The sequence below is a fragment of the Octopus sinensis genome, linkage group LG10 (assembly GCF_006345805.1).
Source record: "Octopus sinensis linkage group LG10, ASM634580v1, whole genome shotgun sequence".
Lineage (NCBI taxonomy): Eukaryota > Metazoa > Mollusca > Cephalopoda > Octopoda > Octopodidae > Octopus > Octopus sinensis.
Window position 1 is genome coordinate 105,265,984 of NC_043006.1, and position 26,216 is coordinate 105,292,199.

General features: G+C 36.5%; 1 protein-coding gene across 4 annotated transcripts in view; it reads right to left on the bottom strand.

Annotated features, from left to right (window-relative positions):
• The window catches only part of LOC115216302 (voltage-dependent calcium channel gamma-7 subunit-like), a 52,350-nt gene that overhangs the window by 8,913 nt on the left and 17,221 nt on the right, over positions 1-26,216 (bottom strand). For 2 of the 4 annotated variants that reach the window (XM_036506942.1, XM_029785504.2), the window contains exon 2: positions 2,953-3,216. In XM_036506942.1, the coding sequence (XP_036362835.1) occupies positions 2,953-3,148 (196 nt within the window). In that variant the 5' untranslated portion in view covers positions 3,149-3,216. Of the gene's footprint in view, positions 1-2,952; positions 3,217-11,386; positions 11,409-12,038; positions 12,060-26,216 lie in introns of those variants that run through there. The other 2 variants (XM_036506941.1, XM_036506940.1) reach the window with 2 other exon arrangements.

Consider the following 26,216-nt stretch of genomic DNA (forward strand, 5'->3'; position numbering starts at 1 on the left):
TGTATTATGCCCGTGCACAAAATAGCACAAGTGGCACATTAGCTGTTCAAGAATTTGGAGCTGGAGATTTCCATTTCCAGCGACTTCGATGGCCACCTCCCAGTGGTGTCGGGCGTCAACGAAGAGCCCTCGTCTACAACAAAACGATCAAAGCTTTTTTTTCCAAGATCTGGTGTCTCCCGCCCCTAAGTCCTAGACCATCACCTAATCACCCTTACCCGTCTTGTTGCTTAACAGCAACAACAAAGTGGCACATTAAGCACGACTGTAAAATAGATTCAATAAGAGAGAAAAATTCGCTGTTAATGGAAAGTGTAGCTCTGTAAAGGGTTTTGCGAAATGTTTCTCAGTAATCAAAGTTAAGTTCATTTTGTTGGTACAGATGGAGGAGGTTAAGAGTCATTAGGTTAGGTTCTTCTAAGACGAGCTGGCAGAAACGTTAGCACGCCGATCGAAATGCGTAGCCGTATTTCGTCTGCTGTTTCGTTCTGAGTTCAAATTCCGCGGAGATCGACTTTACCTTTCATCCTTTCGAGGTCGATAAATTAAGTACCAGTTACGCCCTGGGGTCGATGTAATCGACTTAATCCGTGTGTCTGTCCTTGTTTGTTCCCTCTATGTTTAGCCCCTTGTGGGTAGTAAAGAAATAGGTATTTCGTCTGCCGCTACGTTCTGAGTTCAAATTCCGCCGAGGTCGACTTTGGCTTTCATCCTTTCGGGGTCGATTAAATAAGTACCAGTTACGCACTGGGGTCGATATAATCGACTTAATCTGTTTGTCTGTCCTTGTTTGTCCCCTCTACATTTAGCCCCTTGTGGGCAATAAAGAAATATGGTTAGGTTCTTCCAAATATAGATTCTGCAAAATAGGAAACAGACAGACCTGGAGCAAACCTGGAATAGAGAGGAGGGTATGTCGGTGATGAGGTCATGAATGGCGACAAATTGACTCTGACGAAGCTAGCCAATTGACTGACCAAACGATTAATCAAACAATCGATCACTTAATTAGTAAAGTCTTCAATTAGCTGGCTAGTAATAACAAAGGAGTGAAATAGAACAAGTGCCTGTGTTTATTATTGTCATAATGACCTTCCATAGATACAATAATTCTTCTAAATAAAACTGCATGTAGACATATTCTTCATCAGATCTCCTACGATGCAAACGCTTGAGAGACTTGTCTCCGGAATCGATAAAATATCAATCAATGTTGTACTGGATTCAGACAAAAGAACTTAGCACAAATAAAACAGAAACTACGTGGGCCGGCATATGTTCTTACAAGTATACATGTCCAAGTATGTATTCAATTCTCTCACCACATCCATATACTTTCCGATCTATTCTATTTCATTGACCTCCAGTCAGCATTCTTGTGACCTTCCATATTTTGTTTCTTCTTCTCAATAAACAACCATATATAGTCTCCGTGCTTCTATTCAATCGTCAGTTTACACTGGGAAATCCTATCAGATCTTACAAGAATCGATTTCAGTAACATCTTTTGCCTTTTGTCCGAAGTAGTTTCCAACTGCTTCCAAACCATATGATTGCAATACACATTCTATATCTTTCTACTATTGATCTCGTCATTTTAATCATTGTCGTCGTCGTCGTCGTCACCACCATCACGATGACCATCACCATTTCTTTCAGCATCAGTATCACCACCATGATTTATGGATATCATTATCGTTCTTATGATTGTCGTTATCTTTAGCATCATCATAAGTGGATTGGCAGACTGTGTAGAGCACACAACAATATACTTATGGTTACCTCTCTTTACGTCCTGAGTTCGATCGCTGCCTAAATCGACTTTGTTTTTTATTTTTTTCCTCGTCAATATTATAAATACTCGTAAACTTCTTAGTAAATTTATCTCACCGTTCCTTCCGAATTATGTTTAAATTTCTACCGGCATTGTCTACTGATTTTTTATGACAAATATGGTGACAGATGGTAGAGAGAATTTTGACTGGTAGATTATTTTGACCACCCAAGAATTATGAAAACATCAACAGGAACCCAAAAACCTGTAATTAATTACCACAAGTTATTTTGTTCGACGCTCTAATACTTCTGTTAATAGATCCAACTTTCCGAAAACATTTCTTTTCTTTTTTGTGTGTGAGGACAACGTCAAATAAAGCAACTGGTCGAAGATAAAACCATAAGCACCATTTTTTCTGTTTCACGTTTGCCAACCTTGCTACCGATAGATTTTTAGTTCCTGGAAGTTATCTGTAAGGAATAGTATTAATAAATATATTGGGTCTATCTTGGAAAATCCCTTCCTTCAAAGAGCCAAATTAGGATTTAGCTCTTCGAAGAGCACAAGGCATAAGCACACGTCAAGTCATTTGTTGGAAGGAGTTAGTCGATAAATCTACCTTCCATTTATCATTTGCGGGTGATGTCAAGTTCTTTAATTCCTGAGAATTTGCCTATCTGTGTTTGGTCTAATTTTCTAATCCCAGTTTTTGTTTTTTTCATTTAGCATGATGTTAGTGTTTTTTGCTACTTTTACTATCTTCAAGCTTTCTCTGGTGCATGCTTCAAACTGACTTTCATAGCCATTTTTCAAATAAATCCATGTACTGTCTGCAGTACTATTTCTAGTTATTTATCATTAGCAGCATACAACATGAATCAACAACAGCAACAGCCGTTCAAGAATTTGGACCTGGAGATTTCCATTTCCAGCGACTTCGAGGGCCACCTCCCGGTGGTGTCGGACGTCAAGGAAGAGCCCTCGACTACACAACAAGACGACCAAAGTTTTTTTTCCAAGGTCTGGGGTCTCCTGCCCCTAAACCCTAGACCATCACCTAATCACCCTTACTCGTCTTGTTGCTTAACAACAACAACAACAACAACAGAAACACATTATATAATAGTAAAAATTTGATATTAAAAGTGAGAACAAATGTCTAGCGGACTACTTACGGCCAAGGGAACATTTCCTCCATAACCCCATCCTGCTAAATCGGTACTCAACCACCATTTCTGTCTTTGGGTCGATAACGAGAGGCTCTTTCACGTATATCCAAAAATCTGTGGAAAGGCTTATGGAGAGAGTTACCACTGTCATTGAAGCAAGTGTGAGGGTCAGTAAGGACAAACGGCGACGTTTCGATCCCATGCTGGATCATAAAACCAATTGGATTGTTTAGTGTTCTTTTTCTTTATTTTCACTCTCTTTTCTTTTTCCTGTCGACGGAAAAAATAAAAGAATAAAATTGAAATAATTATTTATGAAATAGCATATAAAACAGAGATATAATTTTTAGGTGGTATTAATTGTGTGTATAATATATTGTGTCAGTAATACATTCATCGTGGAGTAAATAAATTAATTCTTTACATAAAGGCGAGAAATTTAGTGTGAGGGAATTGTCGATTGGATCGAACCCAATACTTGACTATTTTATTTTATCAAACCTTACTACATCGGGAAATCATCCCAACGCCCTTCTTTAATAGAATTGGGAAAGTAATTGGATCTTTTCGGTTTGAACGGCAGTTTTTAACATAATTTCTAGGTAACTAAAAAATTTTAAACTTCGTATACTGGTAGAATGTGTTTATAAAACATCTTTTTCTCTTGGCTTTATTGAGAAAATTCTATAGTTTGTAAGATATTTGTTGTTTTTTTCTTCAATTTCTGCAATTTCAACCAATCAGTGACATCCATTGAGGTAAAAACAAAACATTCTGTGCCGTATGAATATGTCCCTCGTTTAAGAAACAGATTGGGTTTATTTACATTTCTGAAGAAAAAAAGATACCCTTCCCCCCACCCCTACCCTAACCCTAACACTAACCCTAAAAGAGATTGAAATGCAATAGATCGATACTAGGGTCATAATTATGGGTGACAATTTCATATGACACCGCTATAGCCAAAGAAGTTGTGTGGTAGACACCGCTGAAAGGTTTGAGGAGAGATACCTTTCTTTTCAATCAAATCTAATCGACTTAATCAACTGTAATTTATTTGATCAAACTCGGAAGAAAGTCAAAACAGATTTCAACAGGATTTGAACTCAGAACGTAAAGGAAAGTGTCTAAAGACCACCAGAGATTATTATATTCTCAGGTTTGGATGCAATACATTATCGAATGTATTATATGTGGACAATTTTAATTTTCTTTGTATTTCTACCAAATGCTTTGGGAAAGAAAGTAATTGACTTTCTTCTCTTTTAAGCTGTTTCACTGGTAGGAGGTAAGAAAGCGTATGGCCTAGAGGTTAAAGTGCTGGGCTGACAGTCATAAGTGCACCGGTTCGATTTCTACTCAAAAGGGCATGTTGTGTCCTTGAGCAAGGCTCTTCATCTCACTTGGCTCCAGCCTATTCAGCTGTAAATGAGTAGAAGTGAAATATTGAAGCAACCCTATCGCACACCGTCTATCAATCCTTACTGTTCGGCTTGGTAAAGAGATACGAAGTCCTAGTGTGGATGCCCGTGTCTGCTCGCGACTAGACAGGCACATAAAGCAATTAGCAAAGGCACGGTACATGCTTTGCTTTGCTTCGCGATGTTTCAGTACAAGTTCTATTGAAATATAAAAGATCATTGTATTGTTTAGAATCTTGTTAGATCTTCAGTTTTACAGAAGAATTATAGCTAGAAGTTGAAGTAAAGAGAATCTTGGTTAATATATTTGCTTTCTTTTTAATGACACTAAAACATATTGCTTCTATTATTCAAATTCTACGACATCATAGAATATAGCAAAACTGGTGCTTTGAAAAAATTCTCAGATCTAATTCCTTAGTAAAAGAAGTAAATTTCCTCCCCAAGTTATAGAGACGGTCTCTCAGTTTCCATGGCATATATATCTCCCTCCTGAACGGGGTGAGGAAGGGTTCCTCGCAGGATTAATACTTTTGTCAGCTGAGTGGACTGGAGCAACGTGAAATGAAGTGTTTTGCTCAAGAACACATGCCGCCCAGGAATCGAAACCGCAATCTTACGATTATGAGCCCAGCACCCTAACCACTAAGCCACGCGCCTTCACTGTAATTCTTCACTAATATGAAATTTTGCGTGAGGCGGCGTGCTGGCAGAATCGTTATCAGGCCAGACAAAAGTGCACAGCGGCATTTCGTCCGTCTTTATATTCTGAGTTCAAATTCCGATGAGGACGACCATTGTATCAAAATTTGAAACCAATGATACTATATGATACTATAACTAATTGCTTCTGTTATTCAAATTCTACCTTTTCATAGAAAATAGGAACGCTGGTGCTTTGAAGAACTTTCAGATTTAATTCCATACTAATGTGAAAATTTTGGTTACTGTCATGAAAATGTAATTTTCAACTAAAATTTTATAAAGAATTCTATTTCTTTTTTCCGAGGAAGAAGGTTTTATATTTTTTTATAGAATATAAAAATTCTGATACATTGTACGATTGAAGTTGAATAAAATTATGAATGTCTTTGGAATAAATAATTAGGCAAGTAATTAAATAAATGAATACTGAAATATCCTCGGATTTTAGAGTAATAAATATAATTAGGTGTGCAAAGGAACGAGACATATAAACAAAACAAGAAAAAAATAACATACAATTACGCACACATGAACACAGCTCAGACGAACATAGGAAAATAAAGAAGAAAAGTTAACTAAATTATGAAATATAAAGGATTAATGAAGAACAAGAAAAAAGAAAATTATTGAAATACAGAGAGAATGGAAAACTAAAGAAAAGAAAGAAAGAAAGGAAGGAAGAAAGGAACGAGGGAAGAACGAGAGAAAAGAAGGGAAGAAATGCATTGAGAGTAACGAGAATGATTGGGGATTAAAGTATAATTGTTATAAAAATATAGAAATAAAAGAAGAATATAAATAGCTTTTAAAAAGGTATACCTTGTAATTAGGCCGACTTGTGTGTGCGTGTGTGTGTGTACGTATGTGCGTGTGTGTATTTTTATTCCTATTTATATAAATATGCATTTATATATGCATATGTGTGTGTATGTATACATATGCTTAAATGTACGGGTATATTTGTGTATATATATATATATATTTACAAACACACACATATATATATACATATATATGTAATGTATACACAAACACACACTATATATATATATATATTATATATATATATATATAAATTATAATTAAGGTTATCGAAAAGATACTATAATGCTAGATATAGCAGTCAAAACTTGACTCTGAAACACATCAAATATTCATACAACACCAAATATGAATATTTGATGTGGTTTTAGAGTCAAGTTTTGGCTGTTATATCTAGCATGGTGGTATTTTTTAGATATCTTTAATTATAATTTTAATAGTAATTATAACCTATGAGGTTTTATTCCCATGCTAGCCACTTGGTATGATCGGTATTTTAAACAACGATCTTGTCCTTATTTATATAAATTTATATATATGTATGTATAAATATAATACACACACACACACACGCACATATATATATATATATATATATATATATATATACTTATACTTATAAACTGGGTTGAATATAGAGAACAGATTATAGAGAAGATTGTAGGTATTTGACCCCTATTCCTAGCAATGGCGCTGGTCATATCCAGTAGCCCTTAACTATAATATATATATATATATATATACACATGCATATACAGTAATCCCTCGACTATCGCGGGTGTTATATATGTGTGTGTGTGAGTGTGTGCGTGTATACACATACATACGTACATACATAATATATACATCTCAGGGAAAGTAAATGACAGAGAGAGGGGGGAAAGAATAAGAGGAAAAGAGAATGACAGGAAGAGAGAGAGAGTAAAAGAGATAGAGATGAAGAAAGAGAGAGAAAAGAGAGAGAGAGGGAGAGAAAAAATAGAGAGAAAGAGGAACGGGCGTTAACGATTAGAGCAAAAGAAGGAATAGCTAATTAAATGTAAGAACGACTGAAGGAAAAAAGAAAGAAAACGAGGAAGTAAGAAAGAAAGAAAGGAAGTAAGAAAGAAAGAAAGGAAGGAAGAAAGAACGGAGGAATTATGTTCACAGGTCTTCGTTTCCTTTTAATAATGCTGTGACAAATGCCGTTGATTTAATTCTAATATCTATTGTATTAAAATATACACATTTTGCTGCTTCCAAGAAATCTGGGATCAAATTACTTGTCAGCATAAAAGTTATGCTGTTATCCTGAAAGGCGACGAGCTGGCAGAAACGTTAGCACGCCGGGCGAAATGCGTAGCCGTATTTCGTCTGTCTTTACGTTCTGAGTTCAAATTCAGCCTAGGTCGACTTTACCTTTCATCCTTTCGAGGTCGATAAATTAAGTAGCAGTGGCGCACTGGGGTCGATGTAATAACTTAATCCATTTGTCTGTCCTTGTTTGTTCCCTCTGTGTGTAGCCCCTTGTGGGCAGTAAAGAAATAGGTATTTCGTCTGCCGCTATGTTCTGAGTTCAAATTCCGCCGACGTCGACTTTGGCTTTCACCCATTCGGAGTCGATTAAATAAGTACCAGTTACACACTGGGGTCGATGTAAACGACTTAATCCGTTTCTCTGTCCTTGTTTGTCGTCTCTGTGTTTAGCCCCTTGTGGGTAATAAAGAAATATATGGTGTTATCCTGAAAATGTAATTTTAAAGAAAAAGAAAATCGTAAAGGATTCTCATTTTTTTTTTTTTTTCTTTTAATGCTTTAAGGCGGCGAACTGACAGAAACATTAGCACGCCGGGCGAAATCCTTTGTGGTATTTCGTCTGCCGCTGCGTTCTGAGTTCAAATTCCGCCGTGGTCGACTTTACCTTTCATCCTTTCGGGGTCGATAAATTAAGTACCAGTGGCGCACTGGAGTCGATGTAATCGACTTAGTTCATTTGTCTGTCGTTGCTTGTCCCCTCTGCGTGTAGCCCCTTGAGGGCAGTAAAGAAATAGGTATTTCGTCTGCCGCTATGTTCTGAGTTCAAATTCCGCCGACGTCGACTTTGCCTTTCATCCTTTCGGGTCGAATAAATAAGTACCAGTTACGCACTGGGGTCGATATAACCGACTTAATCTCCTTGTCTGTCCTTGTTTGTCCCCTCTGTGTTTAGCCCCTTGTGGGTAGTAAAGAAATAGGTATTTCGTCTGTCTTTATGTTCTGAGTTCAAATTCCGCCAAGGTCGTCTTTGCTTTTCATCCTTTTAGGGTCGAGGAAATAAGTACCGGTGGTACACACACTCTGATAAATGTGATCGACTAGCCACCTCCCTGAAAATTCCAGGTCTTCTGCTTATAGTAGAAAGGATTATTGTGTATAGTCTTTTTCATGTTTCAAGCTTTGCAACATTTCGGCCGCCTTTACATTCTGAGTTCAAACTACTTTGAGGTCGACTTCACTTTTCAACATCTCGGGGTCGATAAAATAAGTGCCAGTTGAGATTCGACTACCCCGCTCCCCCAGAGTTTCAGCTCTTATTCTTATGCTTGTGATGGAATGGATTATCATAATTAGTTTCTTATCTTAATTTGTTAACGAGGTGAGCAAGCAAAATTGCTGGCACGTCGGTCAAAACGCTTAGTGGCATTTCGTCTGTCTTTACATTCTGAGTTCAGATTCCGCTTAGGTTGAATTGGCTTTTCATCCTTTCCATGTTCATAAAATAAGTACTAATTGAGTACTGGAGTAAGATTTGGATCTTTTCGGTTTGACTGGCAGTTTTTTAAAATAATTTCCACGTAGCTAAACACTTTTAGACTTCGTATACTGGTAGAATGTGTTCATAAAACATTTTTTTCTCTTGGCTTTATTGAGAAACTTCTATAGTTTATAAGATATTTGTTGTTATTTTTTTCTTCAATTTCTGCAATTTCAACCAATCAATTACGTCCATTGAGGTAAAAAACATTATGTGCCGTATGAATATGTCCCTCGTTTAAGAAGCAGATTGGGTTTATTTACATTTTTGAAGAAAAAAGATACCCCACCCCCACTTCTAAACCTAAAACAGATTGAAATGCAATAGATAGATTCTAGGTCATAATTAAGGGTGACAATTTCATATGACACCGCTAGAAAAAACTGCCGTTCAAACCGAAAAGATCCTAAGATTTAATGAAATCAACTAGCTATCCTCCTCACCCCACTAAACTTCAGACCTTGTGTCCAGAGTAGAAAAGATTCTTATATTTGGCTTTAAGTCTGCGAGCTGGTAGAATCACTGGCGGTGTCGGAAAGACATATTTTTGTTCCGACTGTTTACGGTCTTATTCAAATCGTGGCGAAGTCAACATTACATTTCACCCTTTTCGCATGAATATAACAAAGTACCAGTAAAGTACTGGGTTCGTTAGAATCTATTAATCTCCATCCTTTGAAAATTTTTGGCCTTGTACCTGAGTATGAGAAACCATTTTTATATTTTTGTTTTGTTTTTAGTTTTTGTATAGACATAGAAAAACCAAAATTTCTAATCCAGTGAAAGAACTGAAGTTGAATAATTATGATGAATGTCTTTGAAATAAATAATTTGCCAAGTAATTAAATAATTGTAGAAAAAAGGTTTAGATTTTAAACAAATAAATAGAACATGGAGGTGAGGTGCAGTAGATAAATAGAAATGAATAGATATATAGAATATGAAAAAAATATAGAAAAAATACCGAAACTGAAGAAAAAAACCCTTAGAAGATTAAAGAATGAGAGAACTTAAAAATAACAGATAGAGAGAGAGAGAGAGAGAAAAACCTAAAAAAAGAACGAATTAAAGAAAGAACAAAATGAAGAAAAAGATGAACAGCGATAGATTTCATGCAATAATACAAGAGTGAAGTAAATGAATAACAAAAACTAAAGAAATAATAAAGAAAGAAAAATTGGGATTTTTGAAAAGAAAGCAAGTAAAGAAAAGAAGGAAAGAAAAAGAAGAGTAATGAAAGAATAATGAAGAGAGAGAGATAAAACGATAATAAAATACTAAAAAACAAAAGACGAAAGAAAAACCAAAGAAAGAAAGAGAGAAAATAAGAAAGCAACAAAAAAAAGTGGAATGAAAATTCTAGAAAAATAGCAAAAAACATGAAAGAGATATTCTAAATTTCAGGGAAAAAAAAACCCTCTAAAAAGGGGACAAATGACACCAAGAAAAAGATAGAGAAAAAAGAGAGACCAATAATGGAACTGGAGAAGGTTTTGATATCTAAATAAAGTGAAAGTCAGAAACAAGGGAAAACTTTGTGAATGGAAAATCATATTTGTGTTTAGTGTTATTTCATTAGTTACTGAGATAGGTTCCGTGAGGTTTTATAGTGTAGTGGGACTTGTGTAGGATTAATGATGGATAATGTAGATAGATAGATAGATAGATAGATAGATAGATAGATAGATAGATAGATAGATAGATAGATAGATAGATAGATAGATAGACAGATAGATAGACAGATAGATGGGCAGATAGATAGAGAGAGAGAGAGAGAGAGAGAGAGAGAGAGATAGACAGGTGGACAGACAGAAGTGTAGACAAAAACAGCAGTCATACAGATTGACAGGCCTCAGTTAGATATATGTACAGGCAGAGGAACACAGAGAGAGAGACAGAGAGAGAGAGAGATCAAATAGATAGAGAGACAGATATCAGCCAGGCGGCTGATGTTAATTATTCGAGCATTAACCCAAAGTACACCGAGAGAAGACACAAGCGATTTCATTTATTAATCCAATAAAAATATATAAGGTTTGCCAAATAAAAAGCGAAGGAGGAAATGAAGTTATAATCTCAATTATTGGGGTAGGAATCTACGGTTGTAATTCCTCATTCTGTAGTTTAGTCAGCCAAAGTAAACTTTGCCAAGACAGTTCGATATTACCCCACAGGAAGGTCCTTTGCGAATAAATCCCCTCCACACATACGACTGCCTATCTGTGTGTGTGTGTGTGTGCGTGCGTGTGTGTGTGTGCGTGTGTGTTTATATGTAAGTATACAAGTATGAAATATATGTATACACAAGTATACACAATAATATGTACATATCAATGTATGTATGTAAGTGTGTATGCACGTACACATGCTCACATGTATGTAGATCCCTGTAAGTAGAGATATTAAGCATTTTCCCTTAGAGTTTACTACTAAATAGGATAAATCGGCTTATATATATATGATTATATTTGTATATACAGTAAAAGTAATGCCAACTAATTCACGTGTCGATATATACAAATATGCACATAAAGACATTTTCATATATGTATATATATATATATTATATATATATGTATGTATGTTTGTATGTATGTATGTATGTATGTATGTATGTAAGTATGTATCTATCTATCTATGTATCTATCTATGTGTGTGACGAAGACACTTTGAGCATAATCCTATGAACCCGGAAAATTTAAAACAGAGGGTTACCTACTTGCAAACAAATGTGGTAACATGTAACATCATGGACCGAGGTTACCGTGGTCTTTTCTGTAGACTTTTCTTCTCACGGAAAAACATTATCTGCTTCCCCCTTTACACTTTACACCATGACACTGTGATATATGATCCCTATTGAGCGTTTTTTTCCCCTTTTTTCCCTTTTTTTCTTCTTTCCTTTTACGACCCCTTTTGATCAAAAAGCTAACCCACCCCTTTTTTATTTTTCATTGTATTTTATTTTATTTTTTCTCTTCCCCAAAAAGAAAAGCCTTACTTTGTAATCTGTCCCGTCTGTGTGGCTAATAAAGAAACATATCTATGTATGTGTGTGTGTACAAAAATAATACGAATCTATACAAGCATACAAAATATTACACATTTACAAGTATGCTGTGTGAGTGTGTATACATAAGTACAAGTACACATATACACAAATATATATATATGTATATAAGTACAAAGCGGTAAGGGGTTGAATGAACTAATGTAAGTTCGAATAGAAGTGAACTAAATGCTTACAAAACTATGTGTGTCATCGTTTCTTTAATGTTATATGTACACTCTGGGATACAACAGGAAACCGCGTAACATATTTACACACTTATACCATTAATACATATACGAAAACAAGCATGCACACATACCTATACTGCATATACAATTGGACAAATAGCTTCCATCGTTTCCGTAGATTTTCATTGTCTGTTATATTTTTTGTCTTTTTTTTTTGCAGTTTTTGAAAGTAGCTATGTAAAGTGAAATATGCTACAAGAAATGTAGGCCACCTCCATTAAAATATTAATGTGAGTGTATGCAGCAAAAGTGCATCCAAAACGCATGCTACTTTCATAACGCACACACGCGCACATCTATATACACATATCTAGATATCTATGTATACATGCGCACATTCACACACACATATGTTAATATATACACACATACACACATATTGGCATATATATATATATATATGTGTTTCCGACGAAGAGCTCCGCTCGAAACGTCATACCCTCCTTCTTCCCTCTTTCCTGAGCGCCTAATAATAATACTTTAATTGTTCCACGTGTTGTTGTTTTTTCTGTTTTTTCTGTTTTCCCATTTGGATTAAGCTTATATATATATATAAACACACACTGACATATATCTATAACATATAATATGTGTATGTAATGGATTGAATATGGTCGATTTATTCATTAAGTAAATGATGCATTGATGATATATATATATCATTGATTAATAGATAAATATATAGAAAGACTATATGTGTGTGTATGGTGTGTGTGTGTGTGTGTGTGTGTGTGTGCGTGTGTGTGTGTGTACTAATTGTGACCGAGGGTACCGAAGCACCTATATTGCAAGAAATAAGAGTTATAACTCTCAATGCTGTAAAGAAGCGAGCAATACATAAATAAATATACACTGAGAGAGAAGATAACCGCCCCATGATCGTCTCTAGGATCACTAGACTAGACTAGTTTCGCTAATTAATCGTAGGATCGTCAGTAGTAACTTGTGAAACGCTCGATGGTTTGGCCGAAACTGGCTCTCAGTATATATATATTTTTACCATAAACAACCTATACCGTAATAAGATCTGTAGCTGATTTACAGAAATGCTAATGCGTCTATTAAAAATGAACCATCCAGTGTTTGAATTGGTTCTATTGATGAGCCTACGACTCAATGGGGAAATTAGCCAAGTCTAGACATCCAAGAGACGCTCATGAGATGGTCATCCATCTGTACTGTGTGAGTATATGTCTGCGTCTCTGTGCGTGTGGGTGTGTGTGTGTGTGTGTGTTTGTGCGTGTGTATGTGTATATTCTTTTACTTATTTCAGTCATTTGACTGCGGCCATGCTGGAGCACCAGCTTTTGCGAAAAAATAGACCTGAGGACATATTCTTTGTAAGCCTAGTACTTATTCTAACGGTCTCATTTTCCGAACTGCTGAGTTACGGGGACATAAATACACTAACGTCGGTTGTCAAGCGATGGTGGGGAGACAAACAAAAACACGCAAACATATATATATATATATATATATATATGCATATATATATATATATATATATTCAGCGGTGGTGCCCCAGCATGGCTGCGGCCTTCGGGCTAAAACATTTTTTAAGGATATATATATATACTCCGTCTACCAAATCTACTCACAAGGCTCTGGTCGGCCCGGAGCTATAGTACGACATTGCCCAAGGTGTCATGCAGTAGGACTGAACCCGGAACCATGTGGTTGGGAAACTAGCTTCTTATTTCTTTATTACATACAAGGGGCTAAACATAGAGGGGACAAACAAAGGGATTAAGTCGATTACATCGACCTCAATGCGTAAGTGGTACTTTATTTATCGATCACCGAAAGGTTGAAAGGTAAAGTCGACCTCGGCGGAATTTGAACTCAGAACGTAACGGCAGACGAAATATTGCTAAGCATTTCGCCCGACGCACTAACGTTTCTGCCAGCTCACCGCCTTCTTACCACACAGCCACGCCTGCGCCTATATATATATATATATATATATATATGCATATATAATATATATATATATATATATATATATTATATATATATATATATGCATATACATACATATACAAATGTATATATGAGTCCAAGACGTAACCAACAGTAAACTACATGAAATACGAAAATTAATGAGTTAAATACGCAAATAATGAGAGAAAAAAGACAATACAAAGAATTACCCTTTACAAGTTGTCGGCTGTCTGTTTCTTCCCCATTTCATGGTATCAACGACAATATGAGTCTTCGAAGACAGTTGGTCCTATAAATACCAAAATATAAGTTTGGATTTATGGAGGGTCAAGGAGGAGGATTTAAAAATTTGGAGGTTTTTTCAAGCTGTTTATTGACTTGACCGGTTTCATTTTATGATTTTTTTAAAAATTCTAATAAACTTTCTTCCCTATTACATACATAGGATTCTATACCTACTCTAGATAACTCCACGCAGTCTTCTACTGGCATTAACCCTCTTCCGCCTTCTTTCTAGGTAAGTATAATCTTTCCACTCCTGCCTTTGGGTGGAGTCCTCCATTCATATTGAATTCCTTCCTAGATATTCTGCTTAAATTTGCTAATTCAGTTTTTGTCCAATCTACAAAAGCTGCCGAGTATATAAATAATGATACTGCCCAAGTATTTACAGTCTTCCCTAGATTCGGACCATTTGGCTTTGACTTTATTAGCTTCCTCACCCTTCTGATGTACTCCTTCTCAAATTTCGTTTTCATTTCTATAGTTAGTACTCCGTCAGATCCTAATATTCCCAACTTATAACTCTCTCCTCCTTTCAATGATTTAATGTCTGGCCATCTGGTAATTGCGCAGGTTGTGTTCTTCTGTTGGGTATCGGCCTTCTATTGCACATGTTGTGGCCTTTCTTCAGTTTGTTGGGTATTTACGGGGTGAGTTTATTCCGGGGATTTTTTTGGAAGGCGTTTTGCATAGTAGTACGTAAATCATAAACCAAATGTTTCATAGTGTTTATGGTTATCTGTCCACCGAACTTTTATTATTATTATTATTATTATTATTATTATTATTATTATTATTATTATTATTATCATTGAGAGAGCAGTGCATGCCATCAAAGTGATATTGGGGTAAAATATACGAAGCCCAATATCCCGTATTGGCTACCCGTCTGATAAGGGTGCAACAGGCACATGCATCACAACCATATGTGCGCGACATGGTGATCTCATATGAAGATAAACAACGCATGACCTTGCTGGTGGGATCCAGTTAGAATTTTCTTCTGGTCGAGTAGCCCATCCCGCTCAAAAGTTCCCTGAATAAGGGTTGTTTTAAGGATGTTGAATGAAACTCTCATGATTCCAGAGGTGAATTATTCAAACCCCAAAGAATCCCTCTCAACACATGGCTATGATGCTCCCCCACTACTTCTGCTTGTGATCAGAGATGCACATAGCGTCAGCCATTAAGTGACATGCTTAACTGATTAAGGTCAAACAACCGACAAGCAAATCTGTGGTATTGAGGAGAATATTTGCTATCATTATTATTATTATTATTATTATTATTATTAATATTATATCATCATCATCATCATCATCCTCATCATCATCATCATCATCCTCATCATATTTATTATTATTATTATTGTTGTTGTTGTTTTTGTTGTTTTTGTTGTTGTTGTTGTTGTTGTTGTTGTTGTTCTAATAAGGGGGGGGGGGGTTATTTCATGGAATCACGCAGGGGTAACCAGCTTGCTACATATAGCTTACAATAACATACAGTCTGTGCTCTTCAACTACTTAATACTTTACTGGTGATCCTACCCATGCGAAGGAGGCACGCTTTTTGCAGCAGCTCTACTGGGCACTTTATTCCCATTTCTTTTATATTTTTTCCAAAACAGTTTAGATACACTTCCTAAGGCCCCTTGAGTACTAGACTGAAAGGATTGAGGTAAGACACCTTCTTCTCTTCTTTTTCTTTTTCTTCTTCTTCTTCTTCGTCTTCTTCTTCATGCTCTCATAAACATTTTGAAGTTTCTCTTGGAAAGAAGGGTGAGAGTGGAGAGTAAAGGGAAAAGATGGATGACTGTGGCAAAAATTGTTAGAGTGAATGGCCCTATTCCAAGTATGTACCTGCGAGACTAAAGTACATGAGAGAAGCTTGTACCTTTAGTGGTCAGAGTAATCCTGGATCTGTGGGATTCCTTGGCCCCAGATAAAGTTTTTCCAGTGTCAGGATTGTACCGTTTATGTTATCACATAATTTGTTTACGATGTATAGTTTTAGCACATTGCACTGTCTTTTCCATTGCTTTCTCCCATAAGGGAGAGTGCCCTTATGTAAAATCTCATACAAACTATTGCTTGTCCTTATGATGTCCGCCTCATCGATACCTCTGACGCAAATAAAATAAATTATTATTATTATTATTATTATTATTATTATTATTATTATTATTATTGAGCGAGAAAGCAGTGCATGGCATCAAATTGACATTTGGGTAAAAACATATGAGGCCCAGTATACCCATCATGACTACCCGTCTGACAAGGGTGCAACAGGCACGTGCATTACAACCATATGTGCATGGTATGGTGATCTCATAACAAGATAAACAGCGCATGACCTTGCAGGTAAGGCCCAGGTCGAGTAGCCCATCACGATCAACAAACCCTTGACTTAGGGTTGTTTAAGGATGAAGAACAAAACAACCATGTTTCCAGAGGTGAATTATTCAAACCCCAAAGAATTCCCCTCAACACATGGCTATGATGCTCCCCTACTACTTCTGCTCGTGATCAGAGATGTATATATCGTCAGTCATTAAGGTACATGCTCAACTGGTCAAGGCCAAGCAACTGACAAGCAAATTTGTGGTATTGAGCAGAATATTTGCTGTAGACCATCTTTTATATCAAGACAAAACAATGTACATGACGACAGTTCCAATCAGGTAGGATCAGAAGACATGAGGGCTACTTATTATTATTATTGTTGTTGTTATTATTATTATTATTGGTTTTGTTGTTGGTAGTGGTGGTGGTGGTGGTATTATTATTATTATTATTATTATTATTATTATTATTATCTCACCTCTATGATGGAATTTAGGTAGGATTACTTTTGGAGAGCAAGTCACCACCTCTGACCTCAGCCATTTAAGGACTTTCGAATAACATTCACCGTTCGTAACAAGCAGGCCAGTTGCATGTATTCTACGTGCTTCTGCAAACCAATCTTTTCTATCTACTAATTGAGGCTCTTCCCTGTCTTTCCTAAAGCTCCATTGACTATCGGTATGACCCCATTTTTCTGCAGTCCCATAATCTGCTTATGTCTCTATTCAGATCTTGATATGTATCTACCTTGTCGATTTCAATTGTTTGTGTGTCCTTGTATAAAATCAACAGATCACACCAACAAGCATCTCACTTCTAAAGTCTTTTGGCCTTGAGTCGGCAGAAGCGTTACTACTCCGGACAAATGCTTAGCGGCTTTTCTGAGTTCAAATTCCGCCCAGATCGACTTTGCCTTTCATCCGTTCGGAATTGATAAAATAAGTACCAGCTGAGCACCGGGGTCAATAAAATCGACTTAACCCAAATCCCGAAATTGCTGGCCATGTGTCAAAATTTGAAACCATTATGATTATTTAAAGATACAGATAAGGAAATAACTTTATTCTCAAACACAGGGTAATGCTAATAATACAGCACGGAGAGGATAAACTATCCAAATTTTGCAGAAAAATCTGTTGGCGGCTAGCTATGAGACACGAACTCACATCCCTGTGATTACGCGTCAAGTGCTTTACCATTAAGCTAAACTGCCTCAACGGCAAATTCTTCTGCAAGCTTAGGCTATATAAATCTAGCTTTATAAGACGTTATCGTACGTTAAATTCAACTTACGTTGAAAGTCAACAAAATTTGCTTTAGAAGCGTTGAGATATATTATAAAGCTAAATTTATATATCCTAAATTTGCAGAAGAATTTGTCGATGGCGCAGTTTATCTTAATGGTAAAGCATTTGACGCGTAATCAGCGATGTTAGTTCGAGTCTCATAGCTGGCCGCTGACAGATTTTTCTGCAAAATATGGATTGTTTATTCTGTTCATGCTATATTATTAGCATCATCCTGCATTTGAGAATAAAATCATTTCTTTATCTGTATCTTTTAATACATTACAACGCTTCTAAAGCAAAATTTGTTGACTTTCAACGTAAGTTGAATTTAACATTATTATTATTTATGTAATTAAACTTATCACGGAAACCACCGAGTTTAAATCCTTCATTATAATGAAAAGCGGCTTTGTGAAAATTAAAATACTAGATGAAACAGTTGATATAATATTTATAATACCAGATGGATGATTAGAAATTTTATTTCTATACAGTTTTAATATGGTTTCCAAACGAATATAAATATTGGTATTTTTTTAAATCTACAAAAAGCATTATTAAGTTTCAACTCAATTGACGCTCTCTCCCGCTCTCTCTCTTTCTCTCACTCCTATACCTACCTTACCAACCAACATACATATACACACATGTAATTCACATGAATATTATTTATTTGGAAACCAAATGAAGAGATGTCCCATATAATAATCATTTCTAATCTTCTTTTTGCCATCATAAATGTTTTATCAAGTTATTTCACAAAACAAATTCTTATTATAATGAAGCATTCATTAGAACTCAAAGATTCTTAAGGACGAAATATTTAAGGACGCAACAACAACGAGATGGTAACTATGACGATGATGTGATGATGGTGAAGATGATATTAGATTGCGAAAGAGTGGATAAACGGTGTACGTATGTTAGAGGTGTGTCCAGCTCATTAGATAGATTTGACCGACAAAAAATAGTTTGTTAGTATTTTGTATTGTATTTACCATTTAAACCGGCCATACCATCCCAAAAACATTCTACTTCTTTTATGCTTGAATTGGCAAAATCCAGCTTCGTAAAAATATCCTACAATGTCATTCTAAAAATAATTAATCACATCACCGAAATCTTGAAGCTACAAGATTATGCAAGATTAATTCAAAACAATGTCACTAAAAATTATATTTGACAAAGTAAACCTAATGCTGAAGGGTTATGGTATGCTGAGTAAATTTTATATAGGTGGATAGCGGTGGACAGAGTTAAAATCTTCATTAGTATCTATGATAGTTACAATGTTATGCGCTAGAAGTGTCTGTTGCGGAAGCCATCGCGTATTTTTCTTTATTGGGTTTTGTTGGAAGTGTATTGCCCTGCATCCAGGTTGAAAAAAGTGATTCGCAGGTGAATGATATGAAGATATAACACTCCAAGAATAATACAGTTCTATATTTAAGAGATGAGGAATTATGTATATTATTTACATTTGACGGATATTTCTCCTCATCTTGTTTGTTGTTAACACAACGTTTCGGTTGATATACCCTCCACCCTTCATCTTGGGAAAATTTCGAACCTGCGTTCTCATTTCCAAGGTATTTTTCGATGTTATTATTATTATTATTATTCAGATCACTGCCTGGAATCGAACTCAGAATCTTGGGATTAGTAGCCTGCACTCTAAACCACTACGCCATATGCTAAAGGGTTACTAACATCACCACCATATGACGTAGTGGTTAAGAGCGCAGGCTATTTACCCCAAGATTCTGAGTTCGATTTCAGGTAGTGACCTGAATAATAATAATAATAATAATAATAATAATATAATAATAACAATAATAATAATAATAACCAATGCCTTGATGCAGTGCCAGGCAGTGGCTCTCATGGCTTCTGATCTTAACTGATTGGAAATGTTATGTACATTGTTTTGTCTTGGTATAAAAGATGGGCTACAGCAAATATTCTGCTCAATACCACAGATGTGATTGTCAGTTGTTTTACCTTAACCAGTTGAGCATGTCCCTTAGTGGCTGACGATATGTGCATCTCTGATTATGAGCAGAAAAGGTGAGGGAGCATCATAGCCGAGTGTTGAAAGGAATTCTTGGAGGTTTGGATAATTCACCTTTGGAAATATGGGTGTTTCGTTCAACATCCTTAAACAATCCTTATTCAGGGACCTTTTGAGCGGGATGGGCTACTGGACCAGAAGAAATTCTAACTGGGTCCCACCTGCAAGGTCATGCGCTGTTTATCTTGATATGAGATCACCATGTCGCACACATATGGTTGTGATGCATGTGCCTGTTGCACCCTTATCAAACGGGTAGTCATGATGGGTATATTGGGCTTCGTATATTTTACCCCAGTGTCACTTTGATGCAATGCACTGCTCTCTCACTCGATAATAATAAGAATAACGATAACAACAACAACATCGAAAAATACCTTAGGAATGAGAACCCAGGTTCGAAATTTCCCCCCAAGACACCTGATGAAGGTTGGATTGTATATTAGCCGAAACATTGTGTTAACAACAAACAAGACGAAGACAAATATTGGTCAAATATAAATAATACCCCCCAAGAATGTTTAAGATTGTACATAGGGACCTAATGGATCTGGATTATGTTGAAATCTCTCCGATTTTTTAGGTTTTAAAATTGTACTTTTGTAAGATTATCTGGTCTTAATAATTTTTGAATTTTATATTTTCGTATTGCATTGCGTTCTGATTGTCTGGACATAAAGGGCCCAAAATACCTATTCTTCGTTCAATGTTCCTGTCTTCTTTGTGCGGGTTTGGTGGCGTCTCGCGAAATCTTTGGTAAGTGCTATGCTCGGAGCTGAGGTGTTTGTAGGTTAGTTCAGGTTTTATTGAGAAACGAAGTTTGGTATGACCGCTGTCGTTGCTGGTACTGATGCTACTAAATGGTCTTACTATTAAGCTCGTAGTATGTCACGGTTCTTATTGCTGTTTGCGGTGGCGGTGGCGGTGTCGGTGGCAGTGGGTGGCTTCGGAGGGAGCGGCAGGGTTCGACGGTTGTGACGGTGGTTGTGGTGGCAGCGGCAGCGGAGTCAGCGACAGATGTGTGGGGATAGTGGCGGCGGCGGCGGCGGCGTTAGTGATGGTGATGTTAGTGACGATGGTAATAGTGGTTGTGTTAGTAGTGAAGGAGTTGGTGGTGGGTGGGGGGGTGATGTAGGAAATAGTTAGAGGCCATCGTCGTAATGGTGTAGGTTTCGGCAGCATTTGTGACTTTGATGATGATGGTGGTAATGTTGTGATATTGGTGATGGTAGTGGTAGTATGGTGTATGTATATATATATATATATATATATATATATATATATATATAGAGAGAGATATAGATATACTAGCAGCTAAGCCCGGTTTCACCCGGTCGGTTTGGATGATGTGGCTATAAAACCTGCTCTGTGTAAGCATTCGACTTGTTTGGGCACGCTTACGTTAAAAAACAATTTTAGAATGACTTTTTCTGTCCAAACGCTAAAAATATCTGATAAACAAAAAAAAAAAAACAGCCAAGATTTAACCAAATCAAAACATAAACTCAAATACTAAGCGAACAAAAATGAACCATCCCATTTCCATTGCTCGCGTGCACATGAATACACACACACACATTCACATACACCCCTTTTACGTACACACACTCATTGAAACACTCACCTCTTCCTTTCTCATTCATAAACACAGGAGTATTATTATAATAGATTATCTCAGTAACCATGGGAGCTATGAAAAAATACAAAGCCCATCGCCACCGGATCATTCTACACATCTTTGTAATTTTTGGCGCAATTTCATTCAGCTTGTTTGACCGTGAACCCCAAGACAAGAAATAATCGCCCATGTCAAATTTATAGGTATATATATATATTATATATATATATATATATATATATATATATATAAAGGAGTTTGTATGATTGTGTCTAGAGGGATATATATTATTCAAAGGAATTCCAACACTGCTTTTTTATGTTTTATTTATATTCTTTTTAATATTAATGTAGAATATAGAATATATAGTATAAATAGTAAATACAGTAAAATGAAATGAAGTATTGATTTTCTTATTGAATAGATGAAATATCGAATATAAAATATTAAGGGACTAGTATACTTTCTTGCATTAAAACAGTCTTCAAGGTCCCAGGTTGTGATAGGAGTGTTTCAACTGTACACACACACATACACACACACACATACACACATACAGATATACGTGTGTGTGTATAGTAGTAGTAGTAGTAGTAGTAGTAGTAGTAGCAGTAGTAGTCATGGGTCTGTTGTTGTAAAATTGTAATGGAGTTTCAAATTTCCGAAGCAATAGATACTATGCTCGAGGTCGTGGGTGATTGATGTTATGAAGACAGGAGCGGGCGTGGTGGCAGCATTGCCGGTAGTGGTTGTTGCTGTTGGTAGTAGTAGTAGTAGTAGTAGTAGTAGTAGTAGTAGTAGTAGTAGTAGTAGTAGTAGTAGCAGTAGTGGTGGTGGTGGTGTGGTGGTGGTGGTGGTGGTGGTGTGGTTGGTGGTGGTGGGGTGGTGGTGGTGTGGTGGTGGTGGTGGTGGTGGTGGTGGTGGTGGTGTTGAAGGTGGTGGTGGATTTGGTTGTGGCAACGAAAGCGGCATGACTTATGATTACTTTGAAAATCTATCACTAATTGATTTGGCAAAGAAAAACCAGAAATTAATCAATATTTGTTTTTAAGATGAAAACTTTTGTCGATAATCGCTGTGCGAAAGTAAGGAAATAAGGTTGTGCACGGAACTCTAAGAAAGTGCATTAAGCTGCAACAAAATGTACAATAGTGCAACATAGTGATTAGCTGATCCGCGAGCTGCAGTCGGAGGATTTCGTTAAACAACCGCGAAAAATATACAACAAAAAACAGGAAAAAGAACAAAACAAAACAAAACTCGAAACTGACCAGGGGAGATAACTTAGATTACGGTTGTGGTGTTGGTACATCTCGTTTGTATACAATTCTGAAGCCATTTTGATGGTGTTAATTTGACATCAGTATTAAAAGCTATTAAACCGCCCAATTATTCAGTGCCACCACTGACTGCAGCGATATGTATGTATGTATGTGCGTGTATATGTTTGTGTGTGTTTATGTCCCCGTAACTTAGCAGTTCAGCAAAAGAGACCGATAGAATAAGTACTAGTCTAACAAAGAATAAGCCCTGGGATCGATTTGCTCGACTAAAAGGTTGTGCTGCAGCATGACCGTAGTCAAATGACTGAAACAAATAAAAGAGTACAAGAGTAATATGTTTAAGCGGAGTTTTGCTTTAAAACTCTTTCTCTTCTTTTCAGATGTGAACTGGACCCCTGTGTTATGGATACAACATCAAACAGAAGGACCTCGATATTTCTGTTACGTCTGTGGATACTTCACTCAACAGGCTCAAAGACGCATCATTAATAACTTTGTCAAGAAGGTGTACCTTGCTTACTTTAAAGTAGCACCTGGATACCAGAACAAAACCTGCGTTGAAACTTGGTGCGATGAAGCAATTCATCAGAGCTCTTGATCACTATGGAGACTGCTTCACATATATATGTACAACCTTTCCAAGTCTTAGTGACAAGAAAAAGGCAGAAATAAGAACAATCGTCAGGAATCCACATTTTGTTACAGCAATGAGTGTGACGGAGGTTAGAGCTTGGAATGCCTTCTCCGATGTGGTGCGGAATTTCCTTGGGAACAGGAAAGCTGACAACTATGAAGAGATTGTAGAGGAACTGCTCTTGAGTTTGCAAGCACTTGGATGTAGAACGAGCATTGAATTACACTCGTCATAGAGTCACTTGGGTGAGTTTGCAGAGAACCTGAGTGATGTTAGTGAAGAACAAGGTGAATGCTTTCATCAAGACGCAAAATTATTGGAAGAGCGCCACTAAGGCCCATGGGGCTCAAAAGTAATGGCAGATTACAGCTGGAGCTTGATAAGAGACATTCCAGAACCTGTGCCCAATAGATCGTCAGATAATAGGAAGTTCTTGCAGTAATAAGATAATTAGAATTAATGACCGCAATGAACAGAGATTTTGTAGTCATATTTTGTTATTGCTAAGCTTAATTCTTACAGGTTAATGTGCACTTATTCCCACAACTTTGTCTTTCGTTAATTAGATTAAAAAATACATATTGTCTATTAAAAATTGCGTCTACTTATGTTTAATTCTTCATTTATGAGCATTAAATAGCTGTTTCTAGCAAAACTAAAAGATTTTATATCTCAAAAATCTGCTGTGATAGACAAAATCTGATGCAAGATTTGGATTCAGCACTCCAAAATTAGCTAAACCATTGATAAATCTCGTGCCAGAAAATAGGCGTTGACCAGAGAATTGCTAAGCTATGGAGCATCAAAAGTCCGTCGCCGGGGTCACAAATGCACACACGCACGCGAGCGCATATATATATATATATATATATATATATATATATATATATGTATGTATATTTATATTTTATTAGTTTTAGTCATTAGACTGTTGCCATGCTGGGGCACCGCCCTGGATAAAGTGTTAGTTGAATGAATCGATCCCAGTACTTATTCCGCCAAACCAGAAACGTAAACACACCAGGAGCGGTTGTCAAGCGGTGGTGGGACACACAGACACGCTCGCACGCTACAAGCTTTCTCTTACCAAATTTACTCACCAGACATTGATCCACTTCAGCTTTTAGTAGAAGACAATTGTCAGGGGCATTCCGCTGTAGGACTGAACCCGAAACCACGTGGTTGTAAAGCGAACTTCTTATCCACACAGCCATTCTTGATATATGCATGCACGTGTGTGTGCGTATATGTGTGTGTGTGTGCGTGTGTGTGTACAACATATATATGTGCATATATATATATATATATATATAGTATGAAGAAAATAAAAACCACCGGCAATTATTTGTGTTGGCTTACAGCGCTGATCCTTTTATGCTGAATGATATTATTACTAATAATATCGTTGTTTTCTGTGTATCATTACTAAATAATAGTTAGATAACATTACTCATAATGCTTTGTTAATATTCTGAGAAATATTATTAAGTATTAGTAGAACTATTATATGTTATTTCTAGTCATAATTTGTTGATACTCTGAAACTCACATGAATATATCAATTGAGCATTATAAGAAATCGAAGGGATCGATATAAAATGCTTATGAAGTGTTTCTACAGTCTATTACCATGAATTGATCTCTCCTTGGCATTTCTTTGAAGCTTCTCGGAGGTTAAAACCTGAAGTGTTAAGATTTAAATCTATACACCACAATTAAGTTGTCTGAAACCCAAATAATAACAGCATCAAAACGCTTGAAGATTTATTACCAAACTATAGAGAGGCCTTCCACGTAGCCCCATATATAACAGTATATTTTACCTCAAATCACACACAGTTTCAAAGGAAAAACAAAATAGAAAGATAGATTGTACCATTTATTTTTTTTATATTAGAGAAAGGAGTATTGCGTATGATCCTTGTAGGCCCTCCAATATCAGTATGGTTGATGATGTTAAGTGTAATAGAAAGGAGATTGTCGGAAATGGTGACTTTGAAGCAATCGGAGGTATTTCTGAACTTGATGTGTTTGTATGTTTGTATGCACAGTGGTGATCCTACTGGAGAGAAAGGAAGAAAATTTGGTGGGGGTTTTATCAAGGACATGTTCTGAAGAGTCAGATGCAAAACAGGCAACGAAAGTAGATTTTTCCATGGGGTATTGCTTACGGAGTCATTGTTTCGAAGAGAGGAAAAGAGGGAAAGACAAAGTTCTTAGCGATCCCTTTGGCAACTGACTGGAAGGATTTGCTGCAGCCAAAGAGGTCTTGGGGCATGAGTGTTGTGTGATGTACGAAGCTATCCTTTGTTCACCGAACAATGGTCTCACACAGAATTTGTACTGTTTGGGAATATGGGTGAGAATCTGCAGGCGTTGAATTCTTGATTGATGTTTATCTGAGCAGCTGTAGACAACTACGAGTAAATCATTGTATTCCTAAATATGCACAAAGCCAGGGTGGTCACGGCGGATACAAGTTTGATCCTGTCAGCTCCATCAATGTCGAACTGAGCTTAATCGAATCAAGCACACGTGATCTCAACAAATACAAGTTTCTGTAAGTAACAGTGATAGATAGATAGATAGATATAGATAGATAAATAGATAGACAGATAGATAGACAGATAGATAGATAGATAGATAGATAGATAGATAGATAGATAGATAGATAGATAGATAGATAGATAGATAGATAAGTTTCTTTATTGGCCACACAGGGCTGCACACAGATTGGACAAGTTACAAGGTAGAGCTTTTCTTTTGGGGGATGAAAAAAACAAAAA